This window comes from Megascapheus bottae, chromosome 4 (assembly GCF_031878675.1).
Source record: "Megascapheus bottae isolate mThoBot1 chromosome 4, mThoBot2.hap1, whole genome shotgun sequence".
NCBI classification, from domain to species: domain Eukaryota; kingdom Metazoa; phylum Chordata; class Mammalia; order Rodentia; family Geomyidae; genus Megascapheus; species Megascapheus bottae.
The window spans coordinates 49,076,955-49,094,579 of record NC_143512.1 but is presented as its reverse complement, the minus strand read 5'-3'; the positions used below and the strand labels follow the sequence as shown (position 1 = coordinate 49,094,579).

Genomic DNA, 17,625 nt, shown 5'->3' with positions numbered 1-17,625 from the left:
GAGTCTAACCTTGTAGATCATTCTCAGAGTACCGGATAATTCCTGTGGATACAAGTCCCGTGGCTTGAACTCAGGATCTGAGCACTGTCCTTGGACTTTCTCAAGGCTAGTGCTCTACCACTAGAGCCACAGCATCACTTCCAGCTTTTTTTCTATGTATGTGATACAGAGAAATCGAACCCGGGTCTTTGGGCATGCCAGGTAAGCACTCTACTACTAGGCCAAACCCCTGGCCCTGCGAGGCCTTTTAAAGTAAAATAATACACAGTTATTGTTGGGTTGTTAGGCCATAAGACTATAGCCTCCCGTTTAAATTCATACAAATGTATGTTTAAACCATTTTAGAGATTTATGTCCAGAAAGTCCTGATTTACTGTGTAATTGATCTCACATGAAATCAGTCATACACAAGTCTTAATGCATTGGCAATGCATTGCTGTGGATAGACACCCAATATAGACACCCTCACCTAGCACTTGAGTGACAGAAATTTTGGGTCATGTAGTTTGGGTCTCTCCTCAATGAAGGACGCACAAAAGAGGTTAGAGAAAGAAGGAATTAGAAGATAATTCCACAATTCCTACTGTAGACTGACGTAACAAGTACCTGAAATCAGAGAGAAGAGCAGAAGCCCCATTCTTCCTGCTGAGCGTCACCAGCTTCTCACCCTGCATTGAGACCAAAAAGCATGGTTTCTCAGGCCAAATCTCTACTTCCAAGCTCATTTGTCCTAACTCATTCCCAACATATCATGAGACACTAACAGAGGTATGGTCCTTAATTATAACTTGATTTCAGTTGTATTCACCTCAACTATCTTTCTTGGAAGGTGTGCATACATGATATGCATGCACACATATATACACACACAATTATTTTATTACTCAGAAAGCTGTTACAGTTGACATATCATTGGAGTCAAAGCATTGCCAACCTTTGCAGTAACTTCCTAGGTCTAGAATTTGCACTTATGATTTCTTCTCCCCTTCTTTTTCCCAACCATACCTGCCTTAGGAAAGGAAGTTGGTGGGGCAGTAAAGAGTTTGGATGGAAAAATTGAGGAGAGTTCTGAAACCCCTGCCCTGGAGGACTCCTCTCCATCCCCGGTGGAGATTCAGCAGCACTCCTGGCAGGTTTCCACAGACATTGAGAACACCGAAAGGTAAGTGGGAACTTTCCCTAGGTTGACTGCCCCTGGGTGGACTGCTAATCCTCCCTCAGTTCATGATCTTAGTGGCCATGGAGTATTGAGGGATTTCTACTTCAGATTCAGAAGACATAAATGCTTTGGTCTAAAGAGAAGCATAGCCCTGGCGGGGACCTCAGAGGCTGTGTAATCTGTTTTGTACAAACTTCATATAGTGGTCAATTTTGCATTGCTTTAATAAAAAAAACCTGGGAGAAACAATATGGTTTCAGGAGTTTCAGTCCAAGTTCAGCTGGTTCTATTGCTTTAAGGCTTGAGCCAAGTCAAAACCCCTGGGCAGGAAGCATTTGGTGAGCACACCAAATGGCAACCAAAAAAGCTGAGAAAGCAGAAGGGACCAGAGATAAAAATTCTTTTCAAGCACACATCTCTGGTGACCTATTTTCTCCCACCAGACTCCACCTCCTAGTTTTCTTCACCACCTCTCAATAATGTCATCAAATGATGAGCCTATCAATGGATTGATTCATTGATTAGGCAAAAGCCCTCATGATCATCACCTCTTAATAATGCTATGAGCCTTAGGATCTATATTATATCCAACCCATAATACAGAGAAGGTAATCCAACTCTTCTAGGGAGACTGTAGCAAGACCTCCAGTAGGTACAGGGCAGCATATCACATCTCCATGAAAAATGCAAACAATCCAGGAATGCCGATATGGTGGCACACAACTTTAACCCCAGGAGGCTGTGGCAGAAGGGTCACAAATTGTCAGTTACAGTGAGCTATATTGTGAGACCCTATCTTAAAATAAATAGAATGGTAACATACCTCCTAGGAAGGAATCAAAATGAACCTACCTACTCCTACAGCTCACCTACTAGACTGGTTCCTAAAATTTCCATTTGTTTAAGAGAAAAGAATCTAAAATCATGTGGAGATGCTTCTGGTAGATCCTCAGAATTCAGACATGTGGAATGCCTTGCTTAAATGCCTTGCTGAGGTTTTAAAACTGCATGTCCTCTAAGATGATGGTGGGTGCCATAGGTCCCCAATGGCATGGTGTGCTCTGAGCAAAGCAGTGAGAGGAAACTTGGAAGGACAGGCAAGTGGCTTAGGGAGAGTCTAGCAGTTCCCATATGCTCTCCTACACACTCCCTACTATTGTGAAGAACTTTTCTTCAGAGATTTTAGAATTTATCATCCTCCAGGCATGTCAACATATGCCTCTCCAATACCAGACCTCAGGAGGCTGAGGCAGGAGGATGGATGTTTGAGGTTGGCCTGAGCTTCATAGTAAGTCCCTGTAATAAAAACAAGTGACAAGGATCTAGTTTGGTGAGTACTGGTATATATTTATATGTATATATGTATATGTGTATATTTAAGTGTATATAAAGTATAGATAATATGCACTATATGATAAATAGATAGATAGATAGATAGATAGATAGATAGATAGATAGATAGATAGATAGCTATTCCAACATTTTCTTTAGTGAAACCCTCAGAAAGACTTAGTGTTCTGCTGAATTCTGACCCTAGTAAGGAAGGGATTTTTAGACCCACTCAGTAGTGAGAAACATATATAGACCATAATCTTTCTAGCACTCCACTCTCCCCAGGTAGGCAGATTCAGTTCTTGGTCTCTTCCTGTAAGTGGAAGTACTGCCCTTGATACCAAAGTCATTTCTCTGCTCAGCTAGGTCAGAGCTTCTGCAGAAGACACACTAAACATTTGACAGAGGAGTTTCCCTTCCTTCTAAAGCCAATCTGTCTCAGATATTTACTTGTGAAAGCAAAATAAATTCAATCTCTGCCTATAGAAACCAGAGCTAGTACAGTTAGGCATGGACACTTGTCCTTTAGGTGTCTTGCGGAACAGACTGAGATTTTGTTTTAAGATCTCACAGCTGATTATTCTCTCTTTTTCATCAATTTTACAGAGACATGCGAGAAATGAAAAACCTTTTAAGCAAACTCAGGGAAACTATGCCTTTACCACTGAAAAATCAAGGTGAGTCTTGTCATTTGGCTTTGAGATATTTGATGCTTTTAGCAGAATAAACTTGGGACTTATTTCTTAGAAAATAAGGTAATTATTTTCCACAAATCAAAGACAGCATTGAATGTCATTTGCCTTTAAAAAAATGTTATGAGAGTCTCTTGAGTGAACAGGGTTTTGCTTTGAAGGAGGCTGGTATACTCTGACCTGGAAGCAGATTCTTTCCCATCTTCTCCTGTCACATGCTAGTCACATGCGATAGAAATCATTGTGCCAGGGGTTGCCACAAAAAGACATTTGACCATTGCCAGGGTGAGGTTTACAGCAAAGTACAAGAAATTAGGAAAAATTTCAAAAGAAGACCGTTTGAAAACTTTCAATGTGCCACTATCCTAAATACTTTACTTGTATTTACTGTACTATATTATTACTTTAAAATTATTAGGAATCTACAGATAGGCAACTGAGTAGCACCCTCTAAACCTTACTTCTAACAACTTTGAGGAAAATACAACTACTGTTTCCCAATTTTCAGGACACAAGGACACAAGCGATTAGTTAACTTAGCCAGAAACACTGGAGTTGGAACCTGAACTCGGGACTCCATCTCCAAAGGTATCCTAGGAGTATATATCCTGACACAAACTGGTAAGGAGAGATTCACTAGAATGCAAGAAGAGACTCTCTATACTTTTGTTAACTATTGTATCCCTGCTCTCGAGAATAGAGCCTGGGACTAGGAGAATATCATTGTAACAACAATGATATTTGTGAAGTCTGGACCTAGCTTTGCTGGTCTGAGTCTGAGGGATGTATAGAAAGCTACTTTACTATGCATCCATAGCTACAGCATCCCTGGCTAGAGCATCCACAGATGAAGCATCAGCTTCAGCAAGTAGCACCTAGAGAGTGGGAAAGGATCTTTAGAGACAAGAAAGAAACTCCTCCTGATTCCACTGAGCCAAGTCTGGGTAGGAGTGAGTACAGGGCACTGCTTGCCTGGGAGCAGAGGGAGGAGGAGGAGGAGGAGGAGGAATTGGCAGCAGAGCTGAAGTGCCTCTTGGCTTCAGAAGTTGGGCAGAAGGTAGAGAGGTGGAAGTGAGAACGTCAGTAAAAGAGGCTGGGGAGTGGAGGGTCCTGAGCACAGGGGTGGGGGTCAGAAAGTAAGAGGCAGGAGAGGTAGCATATCAGGTAGCCCCAAGCAGAAGGACCTGGTCACCAAGGCCAACTGGCTTAAGCCAGAGTACACATGAAGTAGACATGCTATACTGAAGACAGAGTGCCCTCACCCCAACATGGTCAATATTCCTGGCCTCTTGCCGAACCTCACATTCAGTTCCAAATGAGGGTGGCTAACTCAGTGTCCCCCAGTCAGGATGCCAGGAAGCCTATATTTCAAATCAAATTATCTTAAACATTCCCTTCACTTCTACTAATAATTCATCTAACAGTTTCTGAACCATGCATTAAGGAATAAGCAGAAAAGTTTACAGAAAAAAATTATGTCATGACAGACATAATTGTAAGAAGTAGACTATAAATTTTATTACACTAATAAATAGAAAATAATTGAAATTTTACGTTCTAAATAAATAATAATAATATCAATAATAATATTGACGATTGACAATATGCAAAAGCACAAAGTATACAGGACTGGTCATCCAAATAAATGATAGCAGGGCTTGAAACCCAAATCCATTTGGACAATGAAAAGTCAGAAATGCCTGGAATTAGTGAAAAGGAAGTGGAGTGGTTCAGTAAGTTTTAATAGTAAAAATGGAATTTGAGGTGAAGGTTTATTGGAAATACAGATTTCTTCAACTGAGGGAGAAGTGGAACCTTTCCTTACGTAAAGGTCCACCTGTTGACCAGTGGGGAAGGGTTTGTGTGAATTGACTGAAGAGTCCAGACAAGCTGAGGGCAGGAGAATATGTTTCAAAGGCCAGGTTTCTTGGGGGTATTTTTTAATAGGTTCGTGGGACATGGCTTTAATAAGTCAATCATCACCAGCTTATTCAAATTCTATAGACTGAGATCTATCACAAACTTCTCTAGTCTGCTGATCATACAGGTCTAGGTTGCTAGGTGCAGAAAATGGTATGGGGTAAAATGTGGGAAATTATTTCAGTTCTTTTCAGTAGAATTTTATTGTCAAAACATGAGGCTTACTGGTTGGCAACCATTTTTGGAAGCCATCTGTTTTCTTTTTGGCTTCTTACTTCCTTTCTCTTTATTCAATTTTCATGTGTGTTTGAAACAGAAAAAGAGGAGAGAGAGGATAATACCAGGCTAGGTCCTTATTTTTCCTGTCGGGATCCCTGACTACTCTGATGTTAGGAATATCTTCCAGCTCATATTCTGTTCTACTCCAGTTTCTATCTTGCTCCTTGAGTCAGAAATTATCCTGGGTTTGTTTCAGTCATAAAGATTTAATCATACACTCCCTAATCAAAAGTTAACTCATCTAAGTTAACTTGATTTTCAGTAGGAAAAAAAAAGAAGTTTGCCAAGGGCAGGATTTTAATGATTAATGGTGATGCCTTCATTTTAAACAAGGTCTTTTCTTTCCTGTCTTTGTAATTTGAGACTGGAGACAAAGAGCTGCAGCCAAGAAGAGCAAGGTACCCTTGTTCTGTGGCAGCTGGTTGTAGTGACCTGCAGGTCTCCTGGCCTTCAGACCCTTCTGTTTTCCCCTGCTTCACTGCCCTCCTGTCCTCTATTCTGGGTCATTGACAGTGCTATAGGGAGCTTCATTAATGATGATCATCTTGCTGTGTCAAAGAGATTACAAATGGAACCACCTGTAGAGAGCCCATAAGGTCACCAATAAAGGCTAAGAAGAGTTTGGAAAGTGAAGGACAAGCATCTTCTAAGTGCACACTGTTATGAAACAAATCTTGGCAGGTTTGTTAAGCCTGAGCTAAATCAAGGCTATGGGATGTGTTGGTATAGTCACTCATGCATAGAATTTAGTATTGAGAGAATGCAAGAATTGATGTGGAGCTAGGTAAATCAGGAATTGAATCTGTTCTATGGTATGGAACCTCCTATAGGCAATAGCACTTCTGAAGACATTTGAGCTACTAATAATACACACACACACACACACACACACACACACACACACACCCCACATTCACTTCAATCTGGACCCAGTAAACAGAATCAAGCTAACTTTGTCAGAGATAAGAGGCTTAGAACTTAAGGGCAACTGTGTCACCTTTTACCCTGGAAATAACATTTTAGATTTTTTGCCCAAGGCCTCATATGAAATTTTTTTGTATTTCCATCTCATTTTAAAAGATGATTCAGGGCGTTTTTGTAGTAGCACCTGTTCTTTGTAATCTCTACAACATTTTATCCAAGATTCAGTGTGATATATGCAATCCCTCTCTCTTTCCTTCCTCCCGTAGTACAGAATCTCTAGTCACAAGTGTTAAATGTCGGCTCACTACTGAATAGAGCTCTCACATCCTGTTTCTGTTGTCCCTATCACCATATCCAACATATCATGGTTGCTACAATGCACCAAGTTCTGTCTAGATGCTGGCAAGGTCCCTCTGTCTCTCAAGAGGGCAGAACTAGATAAGGATCACCTAAAAAGGTGATTCTTTTCCAAATGATTTGTGCCTCACCTCACAGAGGTCGTACAGGAGGCTTCAGGGTTGGCATGTGAATTTTGAAGACAGCTACCATGTGCATGCACACACTCACAGTATTGAAAGACACAGAAATGAATACTTAGCACATCAAAATGTCATCAGAATTAGGCAGAGGTTGCAACAAGACCATGTGGTATTCTCACCTAACCTAGATTTGAGTTAAAAATGAGAGATTATTAGAGCTTGCTTTTTTGGAAAGCATTTGAGCTAAGATTTTTTAGGATGAGTAGGAGTTATCTGAAGAAAAAAAAAGATGGAGAAAAGACAGTCTAGGCAGAAGATATTGAGTATGAGCAGGTATTTGAAAAGAGGAAGAAAGAGCAGGATGCTTGGGGGTTTGTTTCATATTTTTTTGTTATCAATATGTAAACCAGCACTGCAGCAGGTGGCAAAGTGAGAAACATAGAAGCTTAGGAAAGAGATCTTTAATAGCCACTTTCCTGAGAAAAGTGATTTTATTCTCGAGCTGTTGAAAGATACAGATAAGGGCAAGTGTTGTATTCCAGGTGCAAAATACCTAAGGTGTGATTAAACCCAGGAGATTATGGAGGAGGATATGATCACTCAGATGTGATACATAAGAGAGAAGGCAAAATGGAGGAATAAACTCAGGGTTTGCTTAGAATGTAACGTGGATGGTGGTTTCAGTCATTAAGTGAGAGAGAGAAAAGGAGAAATGGAAAAGTGGAAAATGACTGACATTTAGCACATCCAGTAGAGCCCAGTGGTTAAGAATGTGAAGTGAGACATGGGCTCTGGGAGAACTTGCTTCAGATCTGAACATTTTTAGCAAATAGGTGAGACCGCTCATAGAGAGTGTGCAGGAAAAAGAGCCTTAGAATGACAGAATTTAAAGCTCAAGGCAAAAAGAAAGCAGTTTACAAAGGTACCTAATGAGAAAACACTAAAAGTATTCAATAAAATTAATCAAAGAAGGCTGTACCAGGAAGATGAAGCTGGATAAAAGCTGTGTCTCCAGATGTAACGGAAAGTGCTCACTAGTGTCAAAAGCAGGTGGTGTGGAATTTGGGGTTGGAAGTTTGATGGAGGAGGGTTGGGAAGTGACTGGCAGATGATGAGCTGGGGAAGTTCAGGTAAATTTATGAAGATATTCCAGAAGAGTTGTTCACAGTGTGATGAGAAGACAAGGTTGGATTTAGACAGGGTGCCATGGGCTATAGCAATGGTTTGTCAAAGAGACGGATATGTGAAGAATCTACAGCTAATCTTGAAGGAGAGGTTGATAGTTTGCCCAAGGAGGGAGTACAAGAGTCATAGGAGTTAAGTGGAAGGGTAAGATAGTGTAGACATATTTCGGGGATCCTAAATGGTTCTTTTTGGTGCCATCTTCTTTTTCATAAACACTTTATTCTAGCAACAGTAGACAGTTTATTTTAATCTAAATTAGGCTGCTACTAGTCACCTTTATATCTTTCTTCATATCGTCCCTTTCATTAAGAATGCCCACTCCCTTCAGCAAATACATTCTCCTTATTCTTTGTGGCCCAGAGTGATCACCAAGGCCTCTGGGAACATCTTTCACAGATGTTTTGGCAGTAATCTCCCTTTGGTCCCTCTCCTTGGGAAATTCTCATAGCACTTGTATCTCTCTTGGGACATTTTAAATGAAGGCTCATAGTTACTTGAGGCCAGAGACTGTCTTTCTATTAAAACCCATTTGAATAGCATTATCAGAACCCAGCATAGGGCCTTGCAACTTAGCTGATCTTCAGTGATTTTCAAAGTGTAATCTGAAATCCTGCAGCATCAGCATGTCTGGGTACATGAAAGAAATATTGACCTATTGCTCCAGAAACTACAGCGGTGGAGTCAACAGTCTGTGCATGAGCACACCTCAGATAATGCTGCTGAGGCAAATATTTGATAACCACTGAGTTCAATGAAAGTCTCTCATCTTTTACATTTTATCTCCCTTGCAATAATGCATCTGCTTTATAAGCATTTCTTTTGAGTTTATCAGAGAACAAAGCTTTAAACACAGCTTATTATTAGTTGAAATCTTCTTTTCATAGCCTTTTCCTCCGTAGATCGTATATACACTAACCTTTTATTATCAAAATGATTTTGAGCAATAGAGAAATGATATCAGTGTGCGGTGTGATTGTTAAGTCCCTGGCTTTATTCTCACACAAGAACAAAAGGTCAAACGTATGGTTGGGTTTCCTTTTCTTGTTTTTCTGTCACTTTCATGCTTCCCTTCTTATCTTTCCCTTTCCTACTTTTCATTTTCATATTGGTTATAGATTTCTAAGGCTTTACACTTTGGGGGAAAATGTGATAAAAATCTTAATATGCCACATCCAAACAAACATTTGCAATAAAAACCAATTCTTTCCCAACAAGTTGAAGTGAGTCAACTCACCCAGAAAATTTAGAATGGTGGGGAAATCTTCCATTTTGCTCACACGTTTTCAGTAGATGTTTAGTTCAAAGACATAAATCAGTATGGAGAGACACCTTTCCTTGGGATTGAATTCATTTCAGATCATTCTAAGCATTCATGTTGCTTGATACATTTTAACACTTATGGCAGGTGTCAACTTCCTAGAGTGTAGAAAGCTGCTCTGAATTTCTACCAAGATGTTTTGAGCTTTTGTGTCTCCTTCGCCCTCAGTGATCATCACAGGAGCTCTGGGCTCGATAAAGGTGTCTCAAATGTACAACAAAGCTGCCTCACAGTAGCAGTTATCCTTAGTAGATAGCCTGCCCTTTGTTTAACAGTTGAGCACTTTGCCACCAATCCTAACATTTCTGTTCAATTGAGAATTGTATGTATCCTGTGTACATGTATGTGAACACATATGTATGTGTTCCTAATGAATGTGTGTCTGTATGTATATATGTATATATACACATATATATACATATATCTGCAAGGAAGATTGGTCGATAGGCTATTCTACTGAACTGCTTTTATTTTTTAACTCAATTTTATTATCAGGGTGATATACAGAGGGTTTACTATTACATACATGAGATAGTAAGTACATTTCTTCTCAAACATTGTTACCCCCTCCCATGTTTTCTTCCCACTTCCTCTCCTCTCCCAAATCCTCCCCCAAGTTGGGAAGTTCATTTTCAGCATATTGTCCTGTGGGTATCACTGTTACACTAGTTCACCCTTTGTCCTTTGTCTCACCATTTTGTTGTTTCCCTTCCTTTCCCTAATTCAAATAAATGTATATACAAATCACATAGAGTGACAAGGCGAAACAATGTAAGAAAAAAGAAATAACTTCACATAGTACATTAAAAACAACAACCACAAAGAGAAACCTCTTGTTTCCATGTCCTAGAGTTCATTTTGTTTAGCATCATCTTATATGGTCATACGTATATAGCCATTGAGTGATTATGATCTTCTGCTAGGAAAATCCTAGGTATATACTAGATAATAAAAATGAGGGAAACTATGGGGGTCTATTTTTCTTTGACTCTGGCTTACTTCACTTAATAAATATGATTTTTTCCCAAGTCTTTCCATTTCCTTACAAATGAGGTGATATCATTCTTTCTGATGGCAGCAGAGAATTCCATTGTGTATAAGTACCACATTTTCTTGATCCATTCATTTACTGAGGGACATCTGGGTTGGTTCCATATCTTAGCTATGGTAAATAATGCTGCAGTGAGCATGGTTGTACTGGTAGCTTTCGTATATCCTTGCAGAAGAGGGAGCTAAATGTATGTCCACAGTATGCACACATTATTCCCTTTGTAAATACAATAGGATGGTAGACATTTCCTCATGCAATAAAAATAATGTGCATAAGGATTCCATTTTATGAAGTATGAAGAATAGTTAAGTCCTTCAAATATTTGGGGAAAGTCAAAGAGATATAGGAATTTAGAAAATGTATCTTCCAAGTTTTGGAAAAAATAGAAATACCAAAATCTTTCTTCTCCATATGTTTTCCTCATTTTGATTACTATTTCAGAAAAGCATTGAATTACAGGTGAACTTGAGTTTCAAGTATAGTCAATATCTAAAGAGTTACTAAGAGGTCAGTTTCTTTTTGTACACTTCAGAGTTCACTGCTCATCTAATTAGGTTAACCTTATTGACCATTTAGTAATTATGAAAGTAAAAGTTGTAGAAACAATGAGAAAGTGACTTACCATTCCATTCCATTCTAACTATGTCATTATTAATCTCTGAGAACTCCCTGAAAAAAATGAAGCTAATGCATTTTATCTGACATTGCTTTTATTGTTTTGAGTCTTTGGAGACAAGTTAGTTATAAAAGAAAGCTGTCCACTTGGGTGCAGGTGGCTCACACCTGTAACCTCAGCTACGTAGGGGGTTGAGAACAGGAAGATCACGGTATGACACTCCTGCAAGTAGAAAAGTTCACAAGCTGGACATAATGGTGAGGAAAGGTACATATCTACCATTTTAAATTGTGTGAGAGGCTGAAATCTGGAGGGTCATTGTTCTGAGCAATTCCAGGCAGAGAATCCTACAGGATTCCATCACAATGGAGAGAACCTGGTGTGGTGGCACACCAAATACAAAAGGGAAAATAATTTAAAAGAACTAAAAAAATTAATTAGAAAGAATGGGTTGTTGTCCATAAATATGCCCAGGCAAAAAGAAAAAATACAACCCCATCTCAAATATAATCAGTGGAGGAGGGTGGAGGGGAAAGGCTGGAGGCATAGCTCAGCAGTACAGTGCTTGCCTGACAAGAAGGCCATCAGTTCAAGATCCAATAAGAGTGGGAGGAAGTGAAGGAGAGAGGAAAGGAAGGAAACAAAAGGAGGACGCCATACATTAATCTTTCAAAATGTTAACATCCATATTGCCATAAATTATTTTTCATCATGAAAAGGAAAAACATTCTTGTTTCTCTCCATATTAAAAGAAAAATCTGAACTGTCAAAGAAAATGTTTACCTGTGAATTAAATTAATTTGATGTGCCCAGATGGGCATAATATTCAATTTCCTGGTTTATTTCTTCTTCCTGCTAAAAGTTTCAACCCCAAACCTATGTATTCAGCAGTTATCAGTCTCTTCTGAATGTCCATCTGAAAGTGCTGTGGGAAGGCTTGACAGAAAATAACTAGAACTTCTTTCTTAGATATGAAGGAAATAGAGGAAACCAACGAAATGGTACCACATAATGGCCACTAGATTAGGTTAGCAATTTTTACTGAATGGTTTTACTGAATACTCACCTAAGGTAAGTAGCATTCATGATTAAACCCAGTTGATAGAACAACTGAACTTCAGCAAACTTCAATTCCCTGTTCCATGCCACAGTTGAAACTAATGAGTAATGGAGGCAAGTTTAGATAAACCAGAGCATGAGCTGTTTTTTGTTTTTTGTTTGTTGTTTGTTTTTGCCAATCCTGGGCTTGAGCTCAGGACCTGAGCACTGTCCTTGGACTTTCTCAAGACCAGAGTTCTACCACTTGAGCCTCAGCACCACTTCTGGCTTTTTTCTATGTATATGGTACCAAGGAATCGAACCTGGGTCTTTGTGCATGCTAGGCAAGCACTCTACCACTAGGCTAAACTCCTGGCCCATGAGCTATTTTTAATAAGCTATATTTTGCTCCCAGCTGAGAGATTGCTTCTAAACAGTTTTAATTCTGAGCAGCCTTGTGTGATTTTGTTCCTTCTCTAGGGGACATTCAGCCATATCTGGAAACATTTTTGGTTGTCTAAAAGAATGAGGAAGTGTCCTGGGCATCTTACTAAATGTGTACCAAAGATATTGCTGCCTATCTTGCAATACACTCAGAACAGCCTAGTGCAACCAAGAATTTTCTAGACCTGAATGTTGACAGTGCTGGAGATGGAAAATCCTTGATTCAAAGGAAGCTGGGTTTTTATAACCATCTGATTTAAAAAGCAACTAGATTTTTTTTTCCCTGTATTTCACTCTTGCGCACCTTCTGTCTCATCACAGATGACAGCAGCCTTCTGAATCTAACTCCCTACCCACTGGTTAGAAGACGGAAGAGAAGGTTCTTTGGGCTGTGTTGTCTCGTCTCAAGCTAGGCAGATTCTTGGAAACCCATCACCAGGAATACCTGACAAACATCACCAAACCCAAGGACCTCTAGACAGCTGAACTACACAGTGATTGGTTTTTGACTATGTTTTCTATGCTTCCTTATTCCTTTTATCTGCCTCTCCCTCTCCTTCTCCATGATTTTACACTTGAAAGCAGCTGCCATCAAGGGGTGGGGGGGAGAAGAAAAAAAAAAGAACCAATTCCAAAAGCAGGCTGTTTTTAAAAGGATTTTAGAAGCTGACAATTGTTCATGTCTGCTCCAAACCATGCCATGGCTGATTCAAGAATTATGATTTTTTAATTATTTGAAGGTTTTTAAAATGTGTTACACAGAGAAAAATTATTATAAGAGTATATCTATAGCTCTTCCTGATCTCATGGTGGCAATGTCATGTATGAAAGATGTCTTTAAACTTAGAAATCTATTTAAAAACTGCAAAGCTTCAAAAATTCAATCAACGAATATTGTTAGAAATATTATAATCGAACATATAGCACCTCACCCATTGCTTTCTCTGCACTTATTTACTTTTAGTCTTCTAGTCTGTCCAAATCTAAAAGCTTCAAGATGAAAACACCTTAATTTATAATGCAACATGAACCATATATGAAACAATGCTTACATTTTGTAAATACACAATAATCCTAATACATTCATACAATGCATATGGGCAGCTTATTCCCTTTTGATCCAATGATGTCTTTTTTCAGCTTCTTGGAGAATGACATTATCCAGTTAGGAAATGACGTAGTGACATATACAATTACCCTCAGATGTAAAATTGAATAATTATCACCTTCTGTTCAAATTGAAATCTGAAGCATGGTGTTTGCACATCAGCATAGTGTTAAATCTTATAGGGCATGCTGGAATTATCTCAGATCATACAAATATTTAACATTTTACACTATAATAACAAAATTTTAGTTATGCTAAGCTTGTCTCATATTAGATGACTATGCAGATGTGACTTTACCAATGTGCACTTGGTGTCTTGTCTTATGCTTAAAATTTTGGAAGCAGGACACATTAAGCAATACTATTTTTTAGAAAGGAGGAAGCCACGTGTTTTGCTTTTTCTGCACCCAGCTTTGTTGTGGTCCTCTATTAAACTAGTAACATGGTACAACTTTTATCATATTTGTCCCCTTGTTTTTCCTGGACCCATCTTCTATACAGAGTTTCCTATAGGTCAAAAGATCTAGTCTTTGCACTTCTTTTCTTGTTTTCCCTGATATGAAAAATTTCAAGTCAGACAGAAGGCACCAGAGTCTACTGCAATAGAAAGATGAGCTAGATACAAACAAGTTGTTTATTCAAGACCTGTCTTTAATGCCAACCCTGCATAGGAATATATATGTACATAAATATCTTCACCTAAAGACCACTATATTAAACCTTTAGTTTTAGTGAAGATGAAGAGAGTGAATAATTATTGCAATAGGTTGAATTAGATTAAATTGCTGATATTTGACTGTTTTGATCTATAAAATGGTGGTTTTATATGGTTCAACCTAATAAATAGTGTAGAAATTATACAGTAATTAAACTTATCTTCTAGCAGTCTTGTGTTGAAAGTGAAAAAATTAAAGCGATAGATCTCCAAAGATAATGGTAGGCTTCTATTTTAACCACACCAGCTGCTTATTGGCCTTATTTTTGTCATCAGAGTTGTGTTATAATGAACCAAGAATTAGTGCATGATTACAGGTATGCCTGGCTTTACAAAGAGAAGTATATTTGAAAAGTTATATAATCATATCATTTTCTATATCAAATACCTGCAAAAAAAAAAGGACGGGAATATATTCCTTCAAGACTCTACAGTGGATAGTACTTGAACACACAAATAACCAATCCCATGTTAACCTGGGTTGCCAGCCTTGATATTTTAAATCACGCTTGATTAAAACTAAATATTGTTTCCTGACTCTGGTTCATTTTGAACTGAAGGTTATTTCATTTAAGGGTCAAAATGACAAAGGAATCCAAGTTAACATACCTTTTGCTCCTGTTTCTCTCCCAGCCTTGGACTCTATGGAACCCTTTGCGTCAACTTCATGGCTACTAATCGAGCAATGGTTACTCTCTGAGAAGCCAGACTTTGCTGTTCAGCACGATGTTTAAAATGCCTGACTTAAATCACTACCGCTCCAATTTGTGCTCACTCTCGCTTAGTCTCTGTGTGAAAGTAACATTTACCTTTTATCCTCTATACAGCTGAAGACTGTTAATAAATTCAAGTCTCACCTCCATGTCTGGAAAAGGCTGTAGTAGCTATTCATGAACATGGAAACTTGTTTAATTACATAGCCAGACTTTCCAGATCGAAGGTAATATATTCAGCCACTTTATCTTTTATTCAGTGCCTGTTTCCAGACTTTGCTCAGTTTTATAGTTCCAGGAGACACACTCCAAGATTTATAGATGTTCTTTCAGTAATAGGTCCTAAAATTACATTTAGTACTCAAAATTCCGATACCAATTCTACATTGGTTCTTGGCTGCAATAGGCAATTCACCACTTCCCATCAGATGTGTCAGCACATCCCTCCGAGCTGCCCCTCTCTCCTCTCATCTTCCAAAGGACCTTCTCAGGTGCCATTCCTTGAGATAAAATTTTGCTGTGGTTGGCTTGGGTTTGAAATTTGGGTAAGTAGAGAATGTTGGACCCATTTTCTCATGTGTGCTCTGGCACTTGTAACAGAAAAGGATGAAACCTTCTGTGGTATACATTTACTCATTTTTCCAACCACATTTCTAATATCCCATGTTGACTTTTTTCCACATCACAGAAGACATACGTTGTTCATGGAACAACCATCAAATATAAAAAAAATAAAACTCATCAGAATTTCACCACAAGCACCATATTTCTGGGCTTTCCATCTGTAAGGGGAAAGATTTCCAGACACATTGAGGTAAGAGACATGCAGACAAGGCCAAATGACACTTTAAAAATTGGTCCTCTGATGTTGCACATATCAAAGTCATGGCAAACTTCTGGTTTTGCCATTAGTTGCACAAAGAAGTAGCACAGTCCTGATGTCTCCTCTAGTGAATTAAAACTTTTGGGAGACATTTTTTGTTTCGTTTGTTTTTTTTAAAAGATTTACTTTTTATTGTTATTATAAGGTTGAGGTTCAGAGTGGTTGCAGCTACATAAGTCAGGTAAAGAGTACATCTCTTTTTGGGCAATGTCACCCCTTCCTTCACTGTTGGGAGACATTTTTTAACTTTAAAATAATTTTTGTGACACGAAGTTTGTCACATAATTTGATTTCTCTCTACTTTATACACAATTGTTCATACTCTGCACAAAACCCCTGACTGACCATTTGTTTCCTCCATGCTCCTGGTTGTAAAAGAGAATGTTTGGCAATAGTGCCACCTAGTGTAAGCTAAGCTTCAGAGTGACAATATGAATGCATATCATGTAAAGTAAATCAGCCAGACTGACAATGATTTTCTCAGTAACTTCTAACTCTGATGGTCTCAATGTTGAAAGGATTCAGGATATCATCAATCCTGACTCATACCACTGCAACTATCAACATACACACATGCACACACACACACGCGCGCACACACACACACACACACACACACACACACACACACACACAGGCTTACGCAAGATGTATCCTTAGAATGTTACAAAATGAAGATGTTCAACTTTTAGGGACTTGTAGGTAGGCTGAGGGAAAACAATGCTACTGTCGGCCTCAAAATACATCCTCTATTGACCCAAGACTAGAAGAATCGAGTACATTATAAAAATAAAATTGAAAATATGAGAAATCGTTAGATTGCTATACTTGTTATATTACAATAACTGATTAGCCATTCACTGAGAAACATATTGATCTATTTACCTCAAAATTTTCATTAAAATGTATTTTAGGTGAAATTAAAATTCATATGTAAGGGTACATAAATAATCATATAAAATGACTAGAAGGCAACATGAACATGTCATTTTATTTTGGAAAAATTGAGACGTTTGAGCTGGGCACAGTGGCTCACGCTTGTAATCCTAGCTACTCAGGAGGCTGAGATCTGAGGATAGCAGCTCAAAGCCAGCCCAGGCACTAAAGTCCATGAGATTCTTATCTCCAGTTAAATGGGAAATGGGTCTGTGGCTCAAGGGGTAGGGCGGTAGCCTTGAGCTGAAGAGCTCAGCGACAGTGCCCAGGCCCAGAGTTCAAGCCTCATGACCCACAAAAAAAAAAAAAAAATGAGAAAAATGAAGACTTTCCAAGCATTACACCAAAGGGTAAAAATAACAAGAAATGTTGATTAGGCCAATTAAAAATGCAAAACTTTTACCAAAAATGAACTCAAATTAAGAAAAAATATTTATCATATATGTTATAAAAAGTCTAGCTCTATATATAATTAATATATATTAATTCTTAATCCCATGAAACTAGAAGTCCAGTAGACAGTAACTACATCTATTTTGTTAAATGATGGTTTTTCAACTCTTAACAGTTCTAAATACAAAGTAACTATTGAAAATCTGTTTATTGATTCAATAACTACTGAATGGCATAAATGATAGTTTGTAATTCAAAAAGAAATCCAACTTTCTAATAGAATAATTATCTAAGGACAAACAGTAGCTATGCTTAATCTGAAATGATTCAAAAATAATGAGAAAGTATTTGAACATACTAGTAATCAAGATGCAAATTCACACATTTCTTTTTTATATCTCAGGAGAGAATAATAACAAATCAAAGTTACCTGGGCAAAA

At 38.3% G+C, this 17,625-nt stretch overlaps 1 protein-coding gene across 1 annotated transcript in view; it reads left to right on the top strand.

Annotated features, from left to right (window-relative positions):
* The window catches only part of Rgs7bp (regulator of G protein signaling 7 binding protein), an 83,063-nt gene extending 67,378 nt beyond the window's left edge, over positions 1-15,685 (top strand). Inside the window, exons 4-6 of the mRNA XM_090331872.1 lie at positions 1,015-1,162; positions 3,098-3,168; positions 12,759-15,685. Of these exons, the coding sequence (XP_090187998.1) occupies positions 1,015-1,162; positions 3,098-3,168; positions 12,759-12,850 (311 nt within the window). The 3' untranslated portion in view covers positions 12,851-15,685. The remainder of the gene's footprint in view (positions 1-1,014; positions 1,163-3,097; positions 3,169-12,758) is intronic.
* The last annotated feature ends 1,940 nt before the right edge of the window (positions 15,686-17,625 follow it).